This window comes from Diabrotica virgifera, chromosome 1 (assembly GCF_917563875.1).
Source record: "Diabrotica virgifera virgifera chromosome 1, PGI_DIABVI_V3a".
Taxonomy (NCBI): Eukaryota; Metazoa; Arthropoda; class Insecta; order Coleoptera; family Chrysomelidae; genus Diabrotica; species Diabrotica virgifera.
The window spans coordinates 300,792,675-300,819,312 of NC_065443.1; the positions used below are offsets into that span (position 1 = coordinate 300,792,675).

Here is a 26,638-nt window from a genome sequence, read left to right on the forward strand (position 1 = left end):
TTTTGGCCCAGTATTTATTTATCAATAATTATATAGCTTGGTGAAATAAAAGCTTTCTTGTTATAGATTATAAATTCAGAAGCCGGTGAAAATGAAACGAATATTTTAGCAACAATTCAATTGTTAATTAACAATTTACAGTGGCAATAACAACCAAAATAATCATGAGACATTGATCAAACTTAGAAAGATTATAAAGGTGTGATGCCTATTTAATATTTTGTCGACAAAATATAAATGTTTCATTTTTTTGCATATTCTTTAAATGTTTAAAAAAATTGTTATAAACAAATTAACATTTCTCAGAAATTGTTCATTATATTCTAATTTAAAAAAAATACTTAAAATGCGTATTTCATAGGTCTTGAAAATGAATGCTTTAAAAAAAATTTCCAACCATTTGCAAAAAAGTTATGAAACAGCAAAGTAAATATACGAAATCTCCGTTGTTTATAATTAGTTTTAATTGTTTCAAAGCTTAAAAGTGAGTCTATGGTACAACCTAATTCATCATCATCATCATCATCCAGCCTCAAAAGTCCACTGCTGAACATAGGCCTCCTCCCCTCGTTTCCAACCCCATCTATCCTGCGCCGCCCTCATCCAATTTTTTATTTACCTTTCTCAAGTCGTCAGTCCATCTTGTAGACGGTCGACCGACGCTTCTCTTGTCTTCTCTTGGCCTCCATTCCAATAACCTCTTCGTCCATCGCCCATCTGTCATTCTGGCTACGTGTCCTGCCCATCTCCACTTCAACCTGGCTATCCTCTCGATGACGTCAGTCACCTTTGTTCTTCTCCTGATTTCTTCGTTTCTGATTTTGTCTCGCAGAGTTATTCCTAACATTGACCGCTCCATTCTTCTCTGCGTGACTCTTAGTTTGGTAGCCGAGGCTTTAGTTAAGGTAAGTGTTTCTGATCCGTACGTCAAGACTGGGAGGACACACTGATCGAATACCTTTCTCTTTAGACATGTGGGTAACTCACTTTTAAAAGTTTCTCTCAGTTTTCCAAATGCTGCCCACCCAAGACCGATTCTTCTCTTCAGCTCATGAGTCTGGTTATCCCTGCCAATCGTAATTTCATGTCCCATGTATTTACATCTATCTACGAGTTCTATTTCCTTCCCACCAATACTGATGTTCTGGTTGGGTACCAAATTTGTCATTATTTTTGTTTTTGAGATGTTTATAGTTAAACCTACATTTTCTGTAGCTACAACGAGTTCTTGTACCATCTCTCTTGCCATACCTAGATCCTCAGCTACTATGACTATATCATCGGCGAAACGTAAGTTGTTTAGGTATTCTCCATCTATTTTTATTCCCTTTGTCATCCAATCCAAACTCTTGAAAGCATGTTCTAAGACCGTATTAAAAAGTTTAGGTGACATTGGGTCTCCTTGTCTAACCCCCCGTTCTATTTTTATGCGATTACTGTTAGTATGTAATTTGACAGTGGTTGTTGCCTGTAAGTATATTTTGTGTAATAATTTTGTATACCTATAATCTAGCCTGCATTCTTTAAGCGCCTGTAATATTTTGCTAAGTTCAACTGTGTCAAAGGCTTTATGAAAATCGATAAAAACTAGAACTAGGGGTTTATTGTATTCCACTACTTTCTCTATCAGGGTTTTTATACTTTGTAGATGGTCATTTGTTCCGTAATTTTTTCGGAATCCTGCCTGTTCTCTTGGTTGATAAATCTCTAACTTTCTTTCCATTCTCTTAACTATTATTCGCGTAAATAACTTATATAAATGGCTGAGGAGGCTAATCGGTCTGTAATTCTCTAAATTGGCTTTGTCTCCTGCTTTGTGTAATAGAATCATAGTAGCGTTGTTCCAGTCTGTTGGAATATTGGCGTTGTGAAGGCAGATATTGAAAAACAACCTAATTACTCACAAAGAATGTCAAAAATTACTGCAATGGTTATATTTTAATCAAAGATTAAATACACTTTTTTTTTGTAATTTTTAGCGCAAACGTAGGCCTGATACAGAGTCGGAGCTAAAATGTTCACTCGAAGCGACTGACACGCAGCATGCATTATTTATTAAAAGTGTACATCACGCGGCCGGTCGTCGCTCCGAGTGAAAATGTTAGCTACAGTACTGTGTTACTCTACTTTCGCGCGTGTAAATTACAAAAAAATATGTATATAATCTTTAATTAAAATATAACTATTAAAGTGATAATCGATATTTTTTTGTAAATAATTAGCTTGTACTTTAAACTCACTTCTACGCTTTGAAAGAATTAAAAAAAGTATAAACACAGTAGTAATCGTATGATTATTTTGTTGTTTCATAACTTTTTTACAAATGGTTGCAAAAAAGTTTTAAAGCATTCATTTTAAAGATATTTAAAATGCCCATTTTAGCTATTTTTTTAAATTATAATATAATAAAAACTTTCTGAGAAACGTTAATTTGTTTAAAACTATTTTTTTAAACATTTAAAGATTATGCAAAAAAATAAAAAATTCATATTTTGTTGACAACATATTAAATAGGCATCTTATCTTTATAAGATTTCAAAGCTTGATCAGTGTATCATAATTATTTTGGTTATTATTGCGACCGTAAATTATTAATTTACAATTGAATTTTCAATATAAAATATTCGTTTAATTTTCATCAGATTCTGGAACTATAATCTAAACCAAAAAGGCTTTTAAGTCACCAAATTATTTAATTATTGGTAGATAATTACTTATCTAAAACTTTATTTGAAAATTAAAGATTTTGTTGGGAAAACCCGCATTTTCCGAGGAAAATTTTCGTCGAAACAGATCGGAAAAAACGCGTCTCTATGCAGAATTTAATCACGGTGAATTTTTATTTGAGTGTTTTTGTTGTAAAGTTAAAATCTTCGGAGTTATAGAGCAATAATTGAAAAAAACACGATTTTCGTGCGCCATTTTGTTTATAAAAACAGTAGCACACTATCTGAGGACTTTGCATACCTATATTATTAATATATAGGATCTTATAATTTGATTCCAGCAATAAAATTGCTGGTAAATAACTTTTCCCAAAAATGGCCTATTCTCCGATAATCAGCCCAGACTAATCAGCTCTTTTGTAGCTGGAATACTGTATGCGCGACTCATTTTTACGGCGTTTAGCGGTTTTTTATTCTTGTAAAATATACGGTAAGTAACACAATTTAGTGCGTATAAGCTAGGAGAGTGAAAACTCTTTTTTTATAAATATAAAAATAAATTTTTCCTGGTATCACATTAAGGCTTCTCTGGGTGTATAATATTTTGCTTCCGCTTTGATATCGATGCACTTAAGAATGTTTTACCGAAGGGATGTCGAGCTTTTATCGAGAATTTGTAGGTTTATTTTGATTGACTAAATTATATTTTATGTACCTATATGTATTCTATCTATTCCCCAGAGTGGTTAGAGTAAGTTTATGGCAAAGTTAATTTATTTATTTACATAAAGTACTTCCACATCTATTATGGCCATTGGTACTATGGAAGAGTGGAATTGTTTGAAAATATAAACAAACAAAAATAAAGTATCTAGATTAAACTTGTTTCTTATATTTTTACATATATTTTATACTAAATAGATAAACAAATATTCTATGTAAGTCAGATTCAGATCAGATCAGATCTTCTTGAAAATAAGTAGATATAAAGCCCAAAAGAAATTTTGTGGCTTTTTAAGAATTTTTCAGTGCGTCACAAATGATAGAAAAAAGGTAAGTCCGTGATAATATACCATGTCTAAATCTAGCATGTCCAAAGCCAAACCCAGCTTCACACACGAGAGATCAAAGGACTCACTGGCGAAGCGTCCATGTAACCACTGTTACTGTTACCATTGGTAACAGTTAAAAATCTTGCAATAAATATTTTATGACTGTTATGAAATAATTCCATTTATATTTTTTACCAACAGAAATATTTGTTAATAGTACCTAATTCAGTAAATAGCCAACTAGACGCACGACAATATTGGCGAGATATGTGAATCCATTGCACTTACACGTTATTATATTATGCTGTTAATACTGGCAGTGGTAACGCAGGAGAAACCTCGCTATCGCTCGGGACTAGCTCGTTTCTGAAAATTTTGAGTTAGAGACGGCGCGCGGGCACGCTGTGTGTATCAGTATTGTAACCATTTTGACGATTTGTAACATTAGTTTAGTATTACCTATTACAGATTACAGTGTGCGTGCATTTAAACATGGAAGAGTGTTGCTACGTATTGCGTAATTGATCAACTACTTGAAAAGTTATTCTCCTTGTATATATTTTTTATATATGTATAATTTTGAAGAAAAAAAATGATATTGAAAATGGAAGAATTAAAATATAAATATTAGTTTTCAAAATATAATCTTTTTCCTACTTGTTCATTTTTTTATGTTAATTTTATGATAGAATAATAGTTTGTTTATTATTTATTGTTATACCTGTTACATATTCGTAATTACATACATATAATTTGGGAATAGTGATTTGTTTAATTTTATCCCACAGGATTGAAAACAAAAACTTACATTTGGGAGGTTCAAAATAATTTTTTTCCGCAAATCGCCAGGAAATTTTGACATTCCTGTCAAAATTTCTTGAAGAAAAAGTCAGGACTTCCTTACTGTAAGGAAATGTCATTTCCTTACTGTAAGGAAATGATATTTCCGTACAGTTGTTAGTGTTCAACAACATTTTCCAAGTTTGACAATTCAACCTCAATACGTTTCCATAGTAACCCAAGTAATTTTATTAGGAATTTCAAAGCACCATTTATTTGGGAATAAAATTATCGCGTTTTTTTTAAATCAATCAATATCTGTCGAATTTTAAACGATTTGCGGAAAAATAGTATGTTTACCTCGTAGGAAAAGCCACATTCCTGGACTCTGTGTTGCTAAGTCTCGGCTTGCGCCTCGACTTAGCAATCTTCACAGTCGTCCAGGAATGTTAAGCTTTTCCTACCCGGTAAACAATGTACTATTTTTAAATAAGATTTTTTTACATCTGGTTTGGTAACACTTTAGAAAAAGTCACGCGTCGCCACTGAAAGAACTGCATCTAGAAAATTCCCTGAGATGTACCAATTTTTATATGGTAATAACTGCAAGCTCATTAAGTGTCAGGAGCATGAGACATACATAAACAACAAAGACTTTAACAAATTACAGATATGCAAATATGCCCGTGAAAATGAGCACAGAGTACAATGGACCGATTTATCAGTAATCATGAAAGGAACTTCTTCTTCTTCTTCTTCTTCTTCTTCTTCTTCTTCTTATTCTTCTTCTTCTTCTTCTTCTTCTTCTTCTTCTTTTTGTATAGACATGGACATGACTCTGTCTGTTTTTTCAATGTGCCTCTAGTAAGTTGTCATTTCATCGTTTTCGTGGTCTTCCCACTGATCGTCTTCCTATTGGGGAACCGTCTCTCGCTCTCCTGACTATCCTATTTGTTGTCATTCGGCTTATGTGGTCATTCCATTCTATTCTTCTGTTTCTTACCCAGTTAATAATGTTTTACACCTTGCACCTCCGTTGTATATCTGTACTTCAAGCTCTGTCCCATAGAGTCTTACCATCGATTTTTCGAAGGGTTTTCATCTCCGCTGTTTCGAGCAATCTTTTTATCCTCTCTGTGTCGGGTAGTGTTTCTGCCGCGTATGCCATTATTGGTCTGATAACTGTTTTGTAAATTCTGCCTTTCATTCCTTTTCCGATATTTTTGTTCCTCCATATTGTGTCATTCAGGCAACCTGCGCCTCTGTTTGCTCTATTTACGTGATCTTCCACTTCTGTTTCGAGCCTTCCATATCTAGATAGTGCAATGCCTAGGTATTTAAACTCCATCACTTGTTCTATTATCTGACCATCCAGCTCCAATTTACATCTTATTGGATCTGCTGTTATAACCATGCATTTTGTCTTTTTTGAGGAAATTAACATGTTAAATTTTCTGGCGATTATGTTGAATTAGCGCAGCATACGTTGTAGATCATCTTCATTTTGAGAGATTAGTATTGCATCGTCCGCATAGCAGATTATTTTAAGTTATTTTTCTCCCATTTGGTATCCTTTTTAGTTCTTATTTTCCTTATTATTTCGTCCATGATCAGGTTGAACAATAAAGGATACAAGGAATCCCCCTGTCTTATCCCATTGCCGGCTTCAATTGGGTCAGTTAATTCATCGTCCACTTTTACTTTTATTGTGTTGTTCTGGTAGATGTTTTAATTATTCCTAGAGGTACCTCTCTCGAGTGTAACAAATGGATAACGTCCTTTAATGTGACACTGTCAAATGCTGTCTTAAAGTCCATGAAAGAAAGTGACACGAGAAATAGAAAAATCAAAAAAGGAGCTCTCATTCTACTTAATAAAAAAAATATGTAGCAAACTGATCAGAAGAAGCAAACGTAGTGCATAAAAAATTCAAATGATGGATGTTAAAAAATGAGAAAGAAAGTTTATTCAGAATTCTACTGAAACAGTAGACAAACTCTATTGATGAAAAAAATTGAAAACTTAGTTCCTAAAAATGGAAAGAAGAAATTATTAAAAACTTATTACAGTGGAACCCCGATAAGTCGGCCCCCGATAACCCGGAAGTCCGGCTAACCCGGACCGATTTTCATCAGACAAAAATTTAACAAATAAACAATTTAACAATTTTATCAAATAAAAATATATGTAGGCCAAATAATATTTCAGAGATAATGTGTATTTGTGTAATTTGAACACATAAGTACAATAGTAAAAATGATTCATGCACACGGCGGCAGCCAGAGCGACCGTCTCAGCTTATCGGAAAGAACAGACACCTGTCTGTATTCCTTTTTCTTTATTTATGTCAAACTGTCTTAGCATTGTTTAAAAAAGACGTGACTATTTAAAAATTCTTGTATTGTGTGTAGTACAGCCTATTAATCACTTCCGTTCTGTAATGTAATCGTGCTTCAGATTGTGTTTGCTTTGTCTACGTAATGGTAACAAAACGTAAAAATGTTGCAGTGACAATGGAAAAGAAACTAGAAACATTAGGTAGGATTGATAAAGACGAATCTTTAAAATAAATTTATTGCAGCATCATAATATGATATTATGCTACCATAGGTCTGGATCCCGCGTATGAAAAAAAAGTTGATTAATAGCAAGCTAAAAATTTATTAATAGCTTAAGGGTGTCTAGTCGGATAAACTTTGATATATGAGAACACTGGAACAGGGGCAGTTTTAATTGTGGAACAGGTCAAAAATTTGGAACGGTCAGAACACGAAAATGGCACATTTGTTTTGTCCGACAGAACAGACATAAACTCTCCGAACAGAGATTAAACTCTCATGCAAAAATCAGACTGCTATTTATCACCTGTCATAATTCCTGTCATTTGACATATTCTACATGTTCCACTCATTAAAACGCCAATTTGGTGATAAATAGCAGTCTGATTTTTGCATGAGAGTTTAATCTCTGTTCGGAGAGTTTAAGTCTGTTCTGTCGGAAAAAATACATGTGCCGTTTTCGTGGTCTGACCGTTCCAAATTTTTAACCTGTCCCACAGTTAAAACTTCCCCTGTTCCAGTGTTCCCATATATTAATGTTTGTCCGACTAGACACCCTTAAGCTAATAACAAATTTTCAGCTTGCTATTTATCAATTTTTTTTTGTACGCAGGATCCAGACCTACCATATTATGGTGTCGGTACATCTCTACAGTATGACTGAGTTTTTTACCAAGAAATGAACAAAACTCTATACTCTATAAAACTATACGTAATTTAGATGTGTACTGTGCATACGTGTTTCATGTTTTTGTAATTGTAATGGAGGTTATTTATTAATTTTTACTATATTCTCCGGCTAACCCGGATTTTCGATAACCCGGATCGGCCGCGGTCCCGATTAATCCGAGTTATCGAGGTTCCACTGTATAAGAATAAAACGAAGGGTAAATTATTGCTTCTAAATATTTTATTTCAGGCCAAATCTTATCTAGTACAAGAGAGTGTCTAACTCTGTGTCTGTATATAATATAAGCTTACAAGATTTCGTCTCATATGCAAGAATATACTTTTTTAATCAAAAGTGTTTTACAAACTCCCTTACTAAAATTTTAAACGAGTCCCTACCTAAAAATTATTCAAAGTTTTGGAAAAACCTATTTTGTTTAGTTTGAAACTCCTCTTTGTGTTTGTTGTAAACTCCAACTTTATTTCCCACATCGCGCATCATACATTTTGTTTGTGTTCCACTTTTCAGTTATAAACTTTAGCTTAGCGATTTCGCTCACTCGGCAACTTCGCACCGCTCTCAAAGCTCTAAGTACGTGAAGTCGATGTAATAGAGGCAATTAAAATACCGTGTGTACCACTAGAATGCTGGTGATAGTTTCGAAATTCCTTGTCATAGTTTCGAAGTGAAGTTGATGGAGTTACGAGTTAATTAAAAGGACTAGAAGAACCAATAAGTAGAGAGATGTAGCAATGAATTGCATTGTATTCAGTTAGATATTATTCGACGCAGAAGTTTTTGCAGAAAGTTTAGTTTAGACTTTATAAAGATGTTATAAAGAATAATAGTAGGAGAGCTTTGGATGGTAAATTTGCAGTCACTAAAGCGTCATGGGAACCTATTGGGTTGTGAAGATTAGGTCCTAAAACCAAAAAAGTTAAGTTTTCCATTTTAGTGGGGATTTTCCATTTTTTAATTTCATTTTACATTTCCAAAAATCGTTTGATCCTTTTATAGCGTCATATATCCATAATCCATCAATATAGAGTCATATATCGCCTCAAAACAGGGGTTCCTATTTAAAATTTTAAGGTAACCTCCACCACTCACCTCCGTTGGGGGTCGTATTTGGAATTATTCGATAAATTTTTGAAAAATATCGAACACGTATTTTAGAGCTTTTCGATCTGATGTTCTTTCGCGAAATATCGCGAGGTTTCTATTTAAAATTTCGACAGATTTTTGAAAAATATTGAGCATGTATTTTTCAGTTTTTCGACTTGATGTTAATTTCGCGAAATATTCGCTTTTTTGTGAATCGTTGTGACTCGCCCATTTCCTTACTAGTCCTGTCGCCAGTGGGGGTACAACGGCCTCCTTAATTCAGATGGACTTAACCAAGTTTTTTTATGTATTTTGACCCGTAGAACACGAATTTTTTGGGTAACAGGTGATCCGGATTGTTATAAACAAAGAACTTAAGGAATCACATAACAGCGATTTTTCGCAAAACCGAACATTTTTTTTGTATTTTTGGGTCATTCTAACCAAAAATGTTTTTATATTTTTTTTCGTAGGATGCATAGTTTTCGACATAAACGCGGTTGAACTTCCAAAAAATCGAAAAATTGCAATTTTTGATTGAAAAATAAAATAGCAATTCTGCTTACCGCATTTGAAAGTTCAAGTCAAATTCTATCGGTTTTGATTAGGTACTTTCGTTGCTAAAAATTAATTTTTTTATTGTTAAACAAAGCTATAAACACATAGTGATTGAATGATGTTTTCAATGCATTTCTCATTTGAAATCGAACGAGTAGGCGCGCATACATACAATTTCTACGTACAGTATTTCCCATGATCATCTTTCAGTGCGTCACAGTTTTTCGATTTCTTTTTAACGCATTAAATTGTATGTGACAGAAAAAAAGACACGTCGGTGATTACATTTCGTCGGTGACATTTTTATAACATTTATTCTATTATTCTAGTTGTCGATAGATGGCGCCATAATAAAAAAATAATTTTTTTTTAATTAGATAATAATATTACAAATATAATCTGTATAATTTATAAGACTATACAAATCAAAGAAAATACCATTTTATAAATGCAAGAAACACATTTGATTTGTTTTTATTCCAAATTGAAAACAAAATGTGACAACTGTTAGATTTAACTAAAATGTCATGTTAGAATAAATGTCATAAATGTGTATTATCACGGACTTAGCCTTTTTCCTATCATTTGTTACGCACTGAAAAATGATCATGAAAAGGACAATAGATTACATAATATTAAAACACATGCATTGGGCACTGGAAACACTATGTGTTTATGGCTTTGTTTAACAAATAAAAACTTAATTTTTAGCAATACAAATAATTAAAACCGATAAAATTTAACTTGAACTTTCAAATGCAGTAAGCATAATTGCTATTTTATTTTTTAATCAAAAGTTATTCGGGTTCAAAAATTGCACTTTTTCGATTTTTTGAAAGTTTAACCTCGTTTATCTCGAAAACTATTCATCCTACGAAAGAACTTGTAAGAACATTTTTTGCTGAGAATCACCCAAAAAATACAAAAAAGGTTTTGTTTTGCGAAAAATCGCTGTTATGTGATTCCTCAAGTTCTTTGTTTATAACAATCTTATCGACATCCTGATCGACTGTTACCCAAAAAATTCGAGTTCTACGGGCCAAAATACATAAAAAAAACTTGGGTAAGTCCATCTGAATTAAGGCAGCCGTTGTAACTCCCTGGCGACAGGACTATACCCCTCGTTCAAATTGTCAGATTTTCGAAATATACACTGTCTTTTATGTCCTTAACTTACTTTGTCTTAATCTGACGTTTTCGAGTTTGTTTTTCTAAGGATAGATTTTTTATGGACTGCCCCAAACGCACGGCCCTGTATTGAGTCCATATATGGTAGGGGTACATTTACAGGGTACAAGGTTTTTCCCCATGTGATTTTCTGATGCGTTTAAGTAACTGCAAAAATGGTTCAAGACTTCAAATCTTGAGAAAATGGTTCAATACTTTTAAAGCAAGGATCTAAGGATAGGTTTCACATCGAAATAAAAAAATTTAGCATACAAGAAAAGGAAAGAATGTAATAATATTACAGCCACAGTAAGTAATACCTACGAACAATACAAAGATAGAAGAAATTCCACCTTTTTAAGATAAGAATTATTTATAAAAAGATAATATTGAAAACGATTTACCACAGAGACGGAACGCAACTATATGGGGCGCAAAAAAATTCGTGTGTTGAAATTGAGAAATCTTCAAAGGGAGTAAAGTATCCTTGATGAATGTTTAAATATGAACAAAATCAAAAAACCCCAAAAGCCAAAAGCCTTCATAAAAAACTTTTACAACAGATAGAGGGTAATGTGTCTACAGAAGCAGAAAAAATGGAAACAGTAACTAGCATATGTAAAAGTCAGAAATGAAGAAATCAAAAATAGCTTAGGTATAGAGGATGAGATATACGAAGATTAGAAAATAAACCAATGTTTATATTATAAACATGATTTATACAAAACAAGGTTTTTTATAAACCCCAATTATAAGGGAGAAGCAAGAATGGGATATTACAGACGGTGAGAAATCCTGAGTAACTTAGCGGTTAGATGAGGACATAATAACCTCATAAATGAAATTAAGAATATCGAATATACGATGATTTATGACCTTATGGTACCCATATATAGGCCTAAAGTACCTTTTCAATTGTACATTTGTCCAAGAGAGGGAAATTGCAGAATAAACACTCGACACAGACTGCATGGTTATACCTGGTACACAGACGAATCTAAAACTGCAGAAGGGTTTGGTGCACAAATACTCAGTAGAGGTGAAAATTTAAGCGTTTCTATTCCTCTAGAAGAATAGACCTCTGTATTTCAGGAAGTGATTTTTCAATTTTGCAGTGCCCAAGAGAAATTAACATGAGGGCTTTCGAATTGAGCGGATCAGTACATGCACAGATAGCTAATCAGCCAGCGATTAGAACTATCATAATCCTTAAGGCGGAATCATTATATGTGGAAAACTATTGCCATGTCACAAAGCAATATATGACTTTTCAAAGAAAAAGTTGTTTACAAAGAAAGATTATACAGATTAATTCTAATATAAGAAATAAAGAAAATTAGCCAGATAGATTATACGAAATCCAGTTCATTCAAGAATCCAGGAACTTCTGCATAATAGAGTGAAACTTATCCTTTCGCGAAACTCGTCGACAAAAGATTCATTTTAATTAGTCTGAACTTTATAGTCTCTAGTAAAGCAACATAATTATTCAGGTTGGCGAATTGCGGAGCACAATTCAGATTGCACAATTGAAAAGTTTACCACAGCTAGATAGAAAACATTGCATAAAAAAAGTTAAAAAAAATTAGCAATGTTCTATAGTCTTCTTCTTCTGTTCAAAGTTCTATAACGTAGACGTAAACTATATAGTATGAAAATAACTTACAAATCATGAAGTCATTCTTTTAATATTTGACGTGTTTGTACTCTAATTAGTGTAAAAAGTACAATTAATCAAGTTTTAAAGATTAAATATAGCAAATTTTTTCCATTTTCTCTTGTGTTCCCGAAAAATATCTTCTTCTTCTTCTCCTTGAAGTGTTCTATCCGCTGCAAACGTTGGCTATTACATGAATACTTCTGGATAGTAGTTCAACCGATGTGGACTGAATCACTTCCGCAGATTTTGGAGCCACGAGTCTTCTCCTGTCTGGCCTCCGTCTGCTGTCTATTTTCCCTGGATAATCAACTGAAGATGGTAGTTATCATGTCTCAAAATGTGGCCTAGGTATTCAAGTTTTCTTTGTTTAATAAATGAATAACTGAATGAATGAAATATTAAACATTAAACGATATGATCAAGGAAAGCTCGGGAAACTCATAAATATCATAATTGACGCAGTAACAGAAGCACTCGAAGAGAGAAAAGTAATGAACTCTAACAGGTCAAAATTATAAACCCATTGTTTAGAGAGGAAGTGAAGACAAACTGTGAAAAAGAGAAGAGAGTCTTTTTACAATACAGAATACAACAAACACAACATGCATACAACCCCTATAAATGAATCCGAAATGAACTGACTTTAGTAAGACAAATAAAGAGGGAATACTGGAAGATCTCAAAACAGATGGAACACGACTTCTATGGGAAAAAATATGGTGATCAGAGGACAAAGAAAAGAGATGAAAGAGTTTATAAAAGAGAAACACGTTCAGAAGGAAACAAGGGCAGTAGGTACTACTTTCATGGCATAGACATGAGAACTACTTTCGTTCCCTGTTTGCCAAAGGTCACGATAATGAAACACCAACATCAGAGTGAGGACAAACGAAGAAATTAATAAAGAGGAGGGAGAGGTAAAGGAAGCATTAAGGAAATTAAAAAATAGAAAATCACGAGTAGACAACAGAATACCGAATAAACTAATAAACTCATAAAGTACATAGGCTCAAATCTGGCCAAAAAACTATTAAAACTAATCCTTTGTACTTTGCAAAATCCTGCCTACTTTAATTAATTTGAGTTAAAACTTAAATATTTTTTGAGACACCCCTGCTATTTAATATCTGCTGCATATTGCATTGACAGACTATTTATATAGCGGAATTTTTTTCGAACAATAGAAAAATTCACAGTCAAGAGGAGAAATGCGAGGGTACTGTTAATACATTTTTTTATTTTGGTTTTACACACTGAGGATTATCAAGAGCATCTTGGTATTTTATCGCTAAAAATGACCATTACGAATTTCTTTAATGAAAATATATGCATATTATATTGGACTATTCTCGGTGTGCAAGTGCTTGGAGGGGATACGAGAAACGATCGTGCGCGAATAGCGGAGAAATCTTGCAACTTTCTTAAATAATTCATATTTTATTGTCAATTGAAATTGTCAAATTGACATATATTTCATACCTAATGTCATTGAATAAGAAAAATTATATGTTGCTCACAATATTGATATGATATGGAATTATTATACACTATGTCCCTGTAAGTTGTATCCATATGGAAAACTTTTTTATTATTAATTTTACGAAAAAAAGTCATTCTTCATAAAAATCTCTGTATGGTCCAAAACCTAAGATTCAACCATCAGATATCAAATTTTATGAATATTATACGAGGTATGTCAAAAAGTTTGAATTTCACTCAAGAGTAAAGTAGCTTTATTTTTCACAATATTGAAAATTGCTATTATGAAAAGTTGTTTGGAATTAAAAACTATATTCTAATATGCAATTACATCCTCCTAATTGAAATTTTTTTTTTTTGAAAAATTATGGATAACTAACATTATTTTCAGTTATTTCAATTCTGATAACTCTTTTATTATTAATTTTACGAAAAAAAAGTGATTCTTAATAAAAAGTTCTGCATGGTCTTAAACCTAAAATACAACCATCTTATGTCAAATTTTATCAATTTTATACAAGGTATGTCAAAAAATATGAATTTGGCTCAAGAGTAAAATACCTTTATTTTTCACAATATCGAAATGTTATTATTGGGACCGTGCAAGTTCGGAAAAGCGACACCTATTTCTACGCTCTGAACTTTTATTCGCACTTTTAATTATATTGGCCAATCATATGGTCCTGGTTACTGGATAATTGTCAAGGCCATAGTCCAAAAAAAAATAATAAGAAGAAAAAATAAGATTTAGGTTGTGTTATTCAAACTTAAACAATTGTATGTAGTAAATAAAATTAGTTATTAAAACGCAGTATTGCAAGCAAAATACAATTAATTAAATTTACCTTTATATAATAATTGCATATCATATCAATATTGTGAAGCAATATATAATTTGCCTTCTTAAATGACAATAGGTATGAAATGTACGTCAATTTGACAATTTCAGTTGACAATATGAATTATTCAAGAAAGTTGCAATATTTCTCCGCTATTCGCGCACAATCGTTTCGCGTATCCCTTCCAAGTACTTGCACACCGCGAATACCCTATTCCACGAACATACGCCTGTTTTGGATTACTTCGACAACGAATATTTTACTGTGCAAAATAAGAAGAACAAAAGTAAATTGCAAATTACATTGTTGTTTATTGGAATAATTATTAGCGCCATTTACTTTCGTACTTCTTATGTTGCACAGTAAAAAATTCGTTGTCGAAGTAATCCAAAACAGGAGTATGTTCGTGGAATGGCCCATATAAAAAGTTACTAAGAATTAAAAACCATGTTTCAGTATGTAATTACATCCTTCTTATTGAAATATTTTGAACTATAAAGGTACTTTACTTTTGATCTAAATTTATCTTTTTTGACATACCTCGTATAAAATTGACATAAGATGGTTGTATTTTAGGTTTTTAGAGTATTTTTGATCATGCAGAACTTTTTATTATGAATCATGAATCACTTTTTTCCTAAAATTAATATTAAAAGAGTTATTAGAATTAAAATTACTGAAAATAATGTTAGTTATCCATAATTTTTCAAAATTTTTTTTTTCAATTAGAAGGATGTAATTGCATATTAGAATATAGTTTTTAATTCCAAACAACTTTTCATAATAGCAATTTTCAATTCACATTCATAAAATTTGATATCTGATGGTTGAATTATAGGTTTTGGACCATGCAGAGCTATTTATGAAGAATAACTTTTTTTCGTAAAATTAATAATAAAAAAGTTTTCCATATGGATACAACTTACAGGGACATAATGTATAAAAGTATATTTAATTATTTGTATTTTGCTTGCCGTAATGCATTTTAATAATTCATTTTATTTACTACAAACAAATTGACCATTCCAAATCACGTGATATAATATGGCCTCAGGAGGGCAAAAATTTAATAATATAGTGTTTACATCAGTTTTTGTAAAGAATATCCTGTTTGGTTATGTTTTTTATTGTTAATTGTGCAGCGAAATTGTAATAGCAAATAAATACAAAAAGTAGTTTATTGTCTACAGAACTGAATTATCCCATAGTAGTTATGACACAAACTGGTAACTACTATGGGATAATTCAGTTCTGTAAGCGATAAACCACTTCATATTTAATTTGTTATCACAATTTCGCAGATTTCTCTACACAATTAACAAAAAAAAAAAAACAACCAAACAGGATTTTATTTACAAATTAATGTCGATGTAAACATTAGATTTTGCCCTCCTCCGGCCGCATCTAAGCATTCCGTATATGTATTTGGACCATAGGAGTTTTCTATTGGTTCGTTGCAGCACGCGGTAATATTTTAACCAATAGGCGGCGAGGTTCCAGATGCATATACGGAATGTTGGTCGGTCCCAAATTCATATACGGATTGTTACAATATCGTACACCGAAAAAGATAAGTTTTTTTAGAGTCTTTTAAAAGGAGATTGATTTTAAAATACTTGTTACTGTATTATTAAATAAAAATAAAACAATTATAGTATTTCGAATGTTATTTGGTGCGAAATTCATATGCGGAATGTTAATTATTCGTAGACCAAAATAAATACAGAGAGAGTCTGTAATTTGAAATAAATTCAATATCTCAAATACTAATTGTTTTTTTGAAAATTGCTCAGACCCGTGGATTAGTATTTCAAATTTTCCTTTTTTACATACAATAATAATGTATATAGGGTGTCCCAATTAGAGATATGACGTCATCGTTGATTTCTTAATGGCAACACTGTCATTTTGATCGGGTGTGTAAAGTTATACATCACTGCAAAATATCAAATTTTTATTCTCTGCCATTTACAAGATAATAAAAAATAACAAAGTTATGTCTGTAATTTGGAATAAATTCAATAATTCAAATAATAATTGTTTTTTTGAAAAATGCTCAGACCCGTCGATTAGTATTTCAAATTGTCATTTTTGACATAAAATAATAATGTATACAAGGTGTCCCCAATTTAGAGATAGACGGCATCGTTGATTTTTTTAAATGGCAACACTAGCATTTTGATAGCTATTTTGACAGGGTGTGTAAAGTTATACATAAACTTCAAAATTTCAAAATTTTTATTCCCTACCATTTATAAGATAATAAAAAATAACAGTTATGAAAAACAAGTAATCAAATAATAATGAAATTTAATTATTTCAATTAAGCAAATGCTCATAATATTGCCCACTGACCATTTGACAATAATTGAGGGCAACATTATGAGCATTTGCTTAATTGAAATAATTAAATTCAATTATTATTTGATTACTTATTTTTTATTACTTTGTTATTTTTTATTATCTTGTATATGGTAGGAAATAAAAATTTGAAATTTTGCAGTTATGTATAACTTTACACACCCTATCAAATAGCTATGAAAATAACAGTGTTGCCATTTAAGAAAATCAACGATGACGTCAAATCTCTAAAATGGGACACCCTTTATACATTATTATTTTATGTCAAAAATGACAATTTGAAATACAAATCGACGAGTCTAAGCATTTTTCAAAAAAAACAAATAGTATTTAAATTATTGAATTTATTCCAAATTACAGACATAATTGTTATTTTTTATTATCTTGTATATGGTAGGGAATAACAATTTGAAATTTTGCATTTATGTATAACTTTATACGGCCCAATCAAAATGGCTATCAAAATGACAGTGTTGCCATTTAAGAAAATCAACGATGACGTCATATCTCTAAATTGGAACACCCTGTATACATTATTATTATATGTCAAAAAGGACAATTTGAAATACTAATCGACTGGCCTGAGCAATTTTCAAAAAAAACAATTAGTATTTGAGATATTGAAATTAATCCAAATTACAGACTCTCTCTGTATATAAACCAGAATATAATATTTAAAACACAACCGCAAACGTTATAACCAAGTTAACATTTATTTTCGTCTGATAGCACACAGCCCTAAACTTCAACAGAATTGAATTGAATAGCCGAAACAGATCTAAACATACTTAACAACACGTGCAAGTCATTAAAATTTCTGAGAAATAGTCAAATAAAGAAATATGTATGTATCTCAAATCTATACCATCCCATTTATGAATTTTGCACCAAATAGGTACCTAATCATTGTTATATTTTGCTTTAATAATACATCAATAAGATAGGTATTCTAAAATCAGTCTCCTTTAACTGATTAATAAAAAGTCCCATTTTTGGTCTACGAATAATTAACATTCCGCATATGAATTTCGCACCAAATAACATTCGAAATACTATAATTGTTTTATTTTTATTTAATAATACAGTAATATTTTAAAATCAATCTCCTTTTAAAAGACTCTAAAAAAACTTATCTTTTTCGGTGTACGATATTGTAACAATCCGTATATGAATTGGGACCCGACCAACATTCCGTATATGCATCTGGAACCTCGCCGCCTATTGGTTAAAATATGACCGCGTGCTGCAACGAACCAATAGAAAACTCCTATGTTCCAAATACATATACGGAATGTTTAGATGCCCTCCGGCCATGTTTGACACTTCATTGGAATGCCTAATTGTTTACCTTTTAATTACATAACCTAAATCTTACTTATTCTTCTTATATTTTTTTTAGGCTATGGCCTTGACACTTATCCAGCAACCAGGACTAATATAATTGGCCAATATAATTAAAAGTGCGAAAAATGTTGTCGAGCTATGAAACCAGGGGTCGCTTTTCCGAACTTTCATGGTCGCAATAATACTTAATTAATGTATGAGTCTACACAATAATTCTATAATAATCTTAATCTATATCTCATTTGTTTTTACTCACCTCTGGTTCATTATTATGTCTTCGTGGTTTCCCCTGTTGAGATATACGGCCCCAGGGATTGCCAGCAAACATAGAAGAAGGATAAGAAAAACTTCTAAGCCTCGTTTTCCTCGATCTACAAAATCGCCATTAAAAATGTATGGATTGTCGGCGGAAGGAAGACCATTCTGTAACAGAAATGAAGAAGATTTAGGTGGTAAAAATTTCTGCATAATTTATTTTTTTTATTATCAACGTTGACTGAGAAAAATTTATTGCAGAAAAAATATTGTGCTGATTATCAGAAAAAGTGAATATTCCTTTATATTACTCTCAGTGTCGAGCAATAATATACCAATTTTTGAGGTGATTTTATAAATTATTACTTTGCCCTCCAGTCATCCATTTGCAGTTTTATTTAAATGATATTATTTAACCGTCAATTTCGTAAACTTTTCTGTAAAATGGAAACAACTTTAAAAGGCCTACCTTTAAAAACAGTGAGAAATAGTTCAGAGAAATAAGGAAAAAAATATCCTGTTGGTGACACAACCCCTTCCAGGCCGAAACCAAATTTTTTGAGTAGTATGGACGGCTATATTAATAATACTCTGGGCTAATTAGCAAAATACAAGGAAAAGTTATTTACCAGCAATTTTATTGCTGGAATCTAATCTTATGATTGCATATATTAATAATATAGATATGCAAAGTCCGCAGATAGTGTGCTACTTTTTTTATAAACAAAATGGCGCCCGAAAATCGTGTTTTTTTCAATTTTTGCTCTATCACTCCAAAGATTTTAACTTTAGACCAAAAACACCCAAATAAAAATTCACCGCAATTAAATTTTGCATAGAGACGTGTTTTTTTCGGTTTACTTCGACGAAAACTTTCCCCGGAAAAAGCGGGTTTTTCCAACAAAATCTTCAATTTTCAACTAAACTTTTAGATAAGTAGTTGTTAATCAATAATTAAATAACTTGGTAACGTAAAAGCCCTTTCCCTATATATTATAATTCCAGAAGTTGATGGAAACTGAATGAACAGTTTAGCAACAATTGAAATGTTAATTAAAAATTTACGGTCGCTATAATAACGACAATAATTATGATGCATAAGAATAACTATGATTTTTTCATAAAAAGACACTATACCTATCTAATGTACTTTACAGAATTGAAATTAGACTATCTAAGCGGCCTCAGGAATATTTTAAAATTATAAACAATTTTTTGGCTTATAAACAAATAGAATATCTCGGGAAATATTAAACTCAATTAAATTGTGAAAACGGTATTCGAAAGACAGAGCCGGACGCTTCTTTTAAAAGAAAAAACGTTTAATTATGACGAGTGGTTCCTGAGATACAACCGGTCAAAGTTGACCGGAATTTACGGCAAAGATATAAACAATAGAATCATAATTTTCAAACCATCACCTTTTTATTTTTATCCTCTTTCTCCATACCAATTTTCATATCTTTAAAATCCTCATAACATATATTATTATAATAAAAACTATCGATCATACGTGTGAAAATTGCCAAAAATAGCAAAATTCCAATCAAAAATTAGGTTGAAGAAAATGTAACCCTCAAAGTTCCAAATCGGTATACGTTAACAAAATGCATTTTCTCGGCTTCCCATGGAGCAATTTCCTTCATTCTTTTTTTGTTCCCTAATAACTCGAGTAGAGCCATCGAACTAACGCATTATTAAATGTCAAACTTGCTTTTGTTTTGTTATAATAGATTAATTTATTTATAAGAACAGAAAATTACATATTTTTTCCAGTTGTAGGCTTTTTTTTTAGATAAACTTACTACAAGTGTGCCTTTTAAAGTTAAAAACATAAATATTCTCATTTGAAAGCTGTATAATTATTTAAACAATTTTTATTTAAACAAATTAAAATATTGTGTTATAATAAATAAATAAATTTATTATAACAAAAGAAAAGCAAGTTTGACATTTAATAATGCGTTAGTTCGATGGCTCTACTCGAGTTACTTGGGAACAAAAATAGAATGAAGGAAATTGCTCCATGGGAAGCCGAGAAAATGCATTTTTTTAACGTATACCGATTTTGAACTTTGAGGGTTACATTTTCTCCAACCTAATTTTTGATTGGAATTTTGCTATTTTTGGCAATTTTCACACGTATTATCGATAGTTTTTATTATAATAATATATGTTATGAGGATTTTAAAGATATGAAAATTGGTGTGGAGAAAGAGGACAAAAGTAAAAAGGTGGTGGTTTGAAAATTATGATCCTATTGTTTATATCTTTGCCGTAACTTTCGGTCAACTTTGACCGGTTGTATCTCAGGAACTACTCGTCATAATTAAACGTTTTTTCTTTTGAAAGAAGCGTCCTGCCCTGTCTTTCGAATACCGTTTTCACAATTTAATTTAGTTTGATATTTCCCCAGATATTCTATTTGTTTATAAGCCAAAAAAAATGTTTATAATTTTAAAATATTCCTGAGGCCACTTAAATAGTCCAATTTTAATTCTGTAAAGTACATTAGATAGGTATAGTGTCTTTTTATGAAAAAATCATAGTTATTCTTATGCATCATAATTATTGTCGTTATTATAGCGACCGTAAATTTTTAATTAACATTTCAGTTGTTGCTAAACTGTTCATTCAGTTTCCATCGGCTTCTGGAATTATAATATATACGGAAAGTGCTTTTACGTTACCAAGTTATTTAATTATTGATTAACAACTACTTATCTAAAAGTTTAGTTGAAAATTGAAGATTTTGTTGGAAAAACCCGCTTTTTCCGGGGAAAGTTTTCGTCGAAGTAAACCGGAAAAAACACGTCTCTATGCAGAATTTAATTGCGGTGAATTTTTATTTGGGTGTTTTTGGTTCAAAGTTAAAATATTTGGAGTTATAGAGCAAAAATTGAAAAAAACACGATTTTCGGGCGCCATTTTGTTTATAAAAAAAGTAGCACACTATCTGCGGACTTTGCATATCTATATTATTAATATATACAATCATAAGATTCGATTCCAGCAATAAAATTGCTGGTAAATAACTTTTCCCAAAAATGGCCTATTCTCCGATAATCAGCCCAGACTATAACCTATGTTTCCTGCAGCCGATTTTGATGATATACATAGTTATAAACAAATAAAGATAAAAAAACGGTAAATGTTTGCTTTTTTCGTGTATATCCAAAAAGTTAGGTATTTTAAACAAATTTGAGAGTGAGAAACTCATAAATCGTATAAAAAACTTCAATACGGCGTTCGCTGAATATGTCTATCCTTATTGGTTGCTTAGAAAATTGCAAAATAAATCATAAATTTTGACTTTTTATAAATATTCACAACTTATGTAAAAATTAACTTATAACGTTCTTATTGCACGGAGTGCTGAATCTTCTGGTGCTTAAACCATACCCTAAATTTCAAAGCAATTAGTCAAATAGTTTAAAAGGTATCTATTTAATTTGTTTATCCCAAATTATTTTTTTTGCAAACGCTCTAAGTCAGAAAACGATGAAGTTACACTAATACTTTGGATAGTTTATGAAAGATGATGATTTATACTATTAATCTAATTAAAGAAATGACAAAAAATAATTTTAAATACTGCAAAATTATTTTGCAAAAACATGTGAATTAAAAAAGGGGGGGCTAACTTCGTCCCTAATTGTCCTAGGACAATTGTTTTTCTTTCTAAATGTGTATAAAAATTCAGTATTTCCAAATATGAAAAAAAAATTGTTCTACGGGTAACGATTAAAAAGTTATTCTAATTGTTTATAAGTAAGCAAAAAATCGACGTGTTTTTGCAAAATAATTTTACACTGTTTAAAATTACTTTTTGTCATTTTTTTTAATTAAATAAATAGTATGAATGTTCTTCTTCCATAAACTGTCAGAAGTCTTATTATAACCTCATAATTTTCTGACTTATAGTGTTGCAAAAAAATGAATTTGGGAAAACAAATTAAATAACTTTTAAACTATGTGACTAACTGCTTTGAAATTTAAAATATAATTTAAGAACCAGAAGTCTCAGCAACTCGTGTAATAAGAAGGCTCTAAGTTAATATTTACATGAGTTATGAATATTTATAAAAACTCAAAATTTATGATTTATTTTGCAATTTTCTAAGCAACCAATAAGGATAGACATATTCAGCGAACGCCATATTGAAATTTTTTAGACGATTTATGTGTTTCTTACTCTCCAATTTGTTTAAAATGCTTAACTTTTTGGTTATAGACGAAAAAGGCGAAAATTTACCGTTTTTTGATCTTCATTTGTTTATAACTATGTATATCATCAAAATCGGCTGTAGGAAACATATAGGTTATTAATATAGATGTTCATAATACTCAAAAAATTTGGTTTCGGCCTGGAGGGGGATGTGTCACGAGAAAAATCTTATTTCTCTTGACTACAAACCTTGTTAGTTTAATAAGTGATATGCTGAAACTTACTAAAACTCTTTATTTAAATTATATTTTGCAATTACATATCTACCCACTTGGCGTGGGCTATTATACGGAACCATAATAGGTCTGGATCCTTCGTACAAAAAAAAAAAATATTAATAGCAAGCTGAAAATTTGTTAATAGCTTAACGGTGTCTAGTCGGACAAACTTTGATATATGGGAACACTGGAACAGGGGAATTTTTAATTGTGGAACAGGTTACAGGCTTCGAATTTCAGACTATGAAAACGTCCCATGTGTTTTGTCGGACAGAACATCCAATTGATTTGTTACCCTTTCATTAAACTCTCGTGCAAAAATCAGAGTGCTATTTACCGTCAATATAAATCCTGTCATTTGACATCTTCTACGTGTTGGACTTTAAATTAAAATGCCCAACGTATTTGACGGAGAAACATTTTTTCATACAGTGAGGACGTTTGAGTTGGAATAAATTAATTATCCCAAGAATGGGCGAATTTGGAGAGAAATTCTGAGACAGGTCGATTTTTATTTTTAAATTATGACTTTTTGCCATATATATCATACTAGTGACGTCATCCATCTGGGCGTGAGGACGTAATAGGCGATTTTTTTTAAATTAGAGTAGGGGTTGTGTGAGCTCATTTGAAAGGTTATTTAATTCAGTAGTATAAATATTAACATAATTGTGTATATAGGGTGTCCAAAAAAATTTTTTTTTATTAAATTAGTTGACCCAAAAAGAAGAATGTAAGCAATTTATTTAATTCAAAAAACATTTTACTGCTGTCAGAAAAACAGGTAATAATGTTTACTTCAGAAATAAACATTGCTTTTCGCTTAATTTCAATCTTCAAACAGCGAAGAGACAGGTGGGTGGCAGCTTTAACATTGAATTTAAGCGAAAAACAATGATTATTTGTCAAACAAACATTTCTTTTTGTTTTCTGACACCATTCAAACGTATTTTGAAATAAATGAATTAAATAAATTTTTCTTTTTGTCTCAATTAATTTAATTAAAAATTTTTTTTTGTACACCCTATATAAATAATTATGTAAACGTTTATATTACTGAATAGAGAATTAAATAACCTTTCAAATAAGCTATCACACGACCCCTACTCTCATTTAAAAAAAATCATCGATTACGTCATCACGCCTATATGGATGACGTCACTAGTATGATGTATATGGCAAAAAGTCATAATTTAAAAATAAAAATCGACCTGTCTCGGGATTTTTCTCCGACTTCGTCCATTCTCGAGATAATGAATTTATTCCAACTCAAACTTCCTCACTGTATATTATATAGAGTTTGCTATTGAATAAATTTAAAAACAACCTGCTAGTTTTCAGAATCATAAACTTGTCAGGATGACACCTTCTACAATTAAAATCACGTATCACAATAATAAAAACTTCCCCTGTTCCAGTGTTCCCATTCATCAAAGTTTGTTCGACTAGACAACGTTAAGCTATTATCAAATTTTCAGCTTGCTATTAATCAACTTTTTTTTGGTACGCGGGATCCAGGCCTATAAATGTGTCAGACTTTTTCATTTTTCACTTAAACCGTCCAGCGCATCGTTGAAAATTAGATCTATGCAACTATTTACAACGTCATAGCACTGGCGAGGCACTGTAAATTAGACTTGAGAGTTAGGCTAGCAAGGTGTTATATTTTCTCGACTCTGCTTTACGGGATAGAAGTATGGACACTTAACGCATCGACTACTAAAAATTTGGAAGCATTTGAACTGTGGGTGTATAGAAGAATCCTGAAGATATCATGGACCGAGCATATAACACAACGAAGTCATGAGAAGAGTCAACAAAAGACTGGAAATATTGGAAACCATCAAGACACGAAAGCTGCAGTACCTGGGGCATGTTATGCGTAGTGAGAGATAAAACATACTTCAGTTGATTATACAGGGGAAAATCCAGGGCAAGAGAAGTGTAGGAAGGAGACGAATCTCGTGGTTGCATAGCTTGAGGGAATAGTACGGATGCACATCAACCGAACTATTCCGAGCAGCAGCATCTAAGATCAGAATAGCCATGATGGTTGCCAACCTCCGTCGCTTAGATGGCACGTGAAGAAGAAGCATTGGCAAAGCGTCCATGTAACCACTGTTACCATTGGTAACAGTTAAAAATCTTGCAAATAAATATTTTATGACTACTATGAAATAATTTCATTTATATTTTTTACTAACAGAAATATTTATTAATAATACCTAATTTAGTAAATAGCCAACTAGACGCACGAAAATATTGGCGAGATTATGTGAATCCCTTGCACGTTATTAATATGCTGTTACCACAATTAGGTATGGTAACGCAGCAGAATACTCGCTGTCGCTCGGGACTAGCTCGTTTCTGAAAATTTTGAAGGAGCAACGGCTCTAGAGACGGCGCTTTGGCACGCTGTGTATATCAGCATTGTAAGCATATTTTGGTTTGGTAACGTTTGTTTATTACCTATTAAGCCGGCCTCAAATGAGTCGTGTACTTCTTCTTCTTCAAGTGCCGTCTCCTAATCGGAGGTTGGATATCATCATCACTATCTTTACTCTATCCACCGCTGCTCTAAAGAGTTCTATAGAACTGCATCTAAACCAGTCCCTTAAATTCTTTAACCATGACACTCTCCTTCTTCCTATACTCCTTCCGCCTCTTATCTTTCCCTGTATTATCAGTCTTAGCATTTCATATCGCGGTCCCCTCATTACGTGTCCCAGATATTGTAACTTTCTTATTTTTATTATGTTTATTATTTCGCATTCTTTACCCATTTCTCGCAGTACTTCCGTGTTCGTTTTCCTCTGTGTCCATGCTATTCTAAGCATTCTTCTGTAACACCACATTTCAAATGACTGTAGCTTATTTATGTGTTCTTGCTTTAATGTCCAGCTTTCAAGTCCATATTGTAGTATCGAGAACACGTAGCATCTCAAAGCTCTTGCTCTCAGTTCTAAGCTAAGGTCTTTGTTGCAGAGAACTGTTTTCATTTTTACAAACGCATTTCTTGCTATTTCTATCTTGGTCCTTATTTCTGTTGTTTGATCATTTTTCTCTGAAATCCAGGTTCCTAGGTATTTGTATTTATCAACCCTTTCTATCGGCACATTTCCCAAATGTATGCTTGTTTGTATGTTTGTTTTCTTAGTTATTATCATGTATTTGGTCTTTTTTATATTCATTTTTAGTCCATATTCTTTACAGAAATTGTTTGTTTTGTTCAGTAGTAGGTGGAGTTGTTCAGCAGAGCTTGCTATAATCACGGTGTCATCTGCATATCTTATGTTGTTAATAGATCTTCCGTTAATTATTATTCCTTCACTTTGAGATAGCAATGCTTCTTCAAAAATGGCTTCACTATATGCATTAAAGAGTAATGGAGACATAATACATCCCTGCCGAACTCCTCTCCTGATTTCAATTTCTGGACTGGGTTTGTTATCTATTACAATTTGTGCTCTTTGATTCCAGTAAAGGTTTGTTATTATTCGTAAGTCCCTTTTGTCTATGTTTTTTGTCTTTAGAATTTGGACTAATTTTTCATGTCTTACTTTGTCAAAAGCCTTCTCAAAATCAACGTAACAAACATGCACATCCACATTCATGTCCATGCATCTTTAAGCTAACACATTAAAAGCAAATAACGCCTCTCTGGTTCCTAGTCCGTTTCTGAACCCAAACTGACTATCA

At 31.8% G+C, this 26,638-nt stretch overlaps 1 protein-coding gene across 2 annotated transcripts in view; it reads right to left on the reverse strand.

Annotated features, from left to right (window-relative positions):
* Positions 1-26,638, reverse strand: part of LOC126879182 (serine/threonine-protein phosphatase rdgC) — a 736,378-nt gene that overhangs the window by 131,734 nt on the left and 578,006 nt on the right. For both annotated transcript variants that reach the window (XM_050642225.1, XM_050642224.1), the window contains one exon: positions 18,495-18,661. In XM_050642225.1, the coding sequence (XP_050498182.1) occupies positions 18,495-18,661 (167 nt within the window). The remainder of the gene's footprint in view (positions 1-18,494; positions 18,662-26,638) is intronic.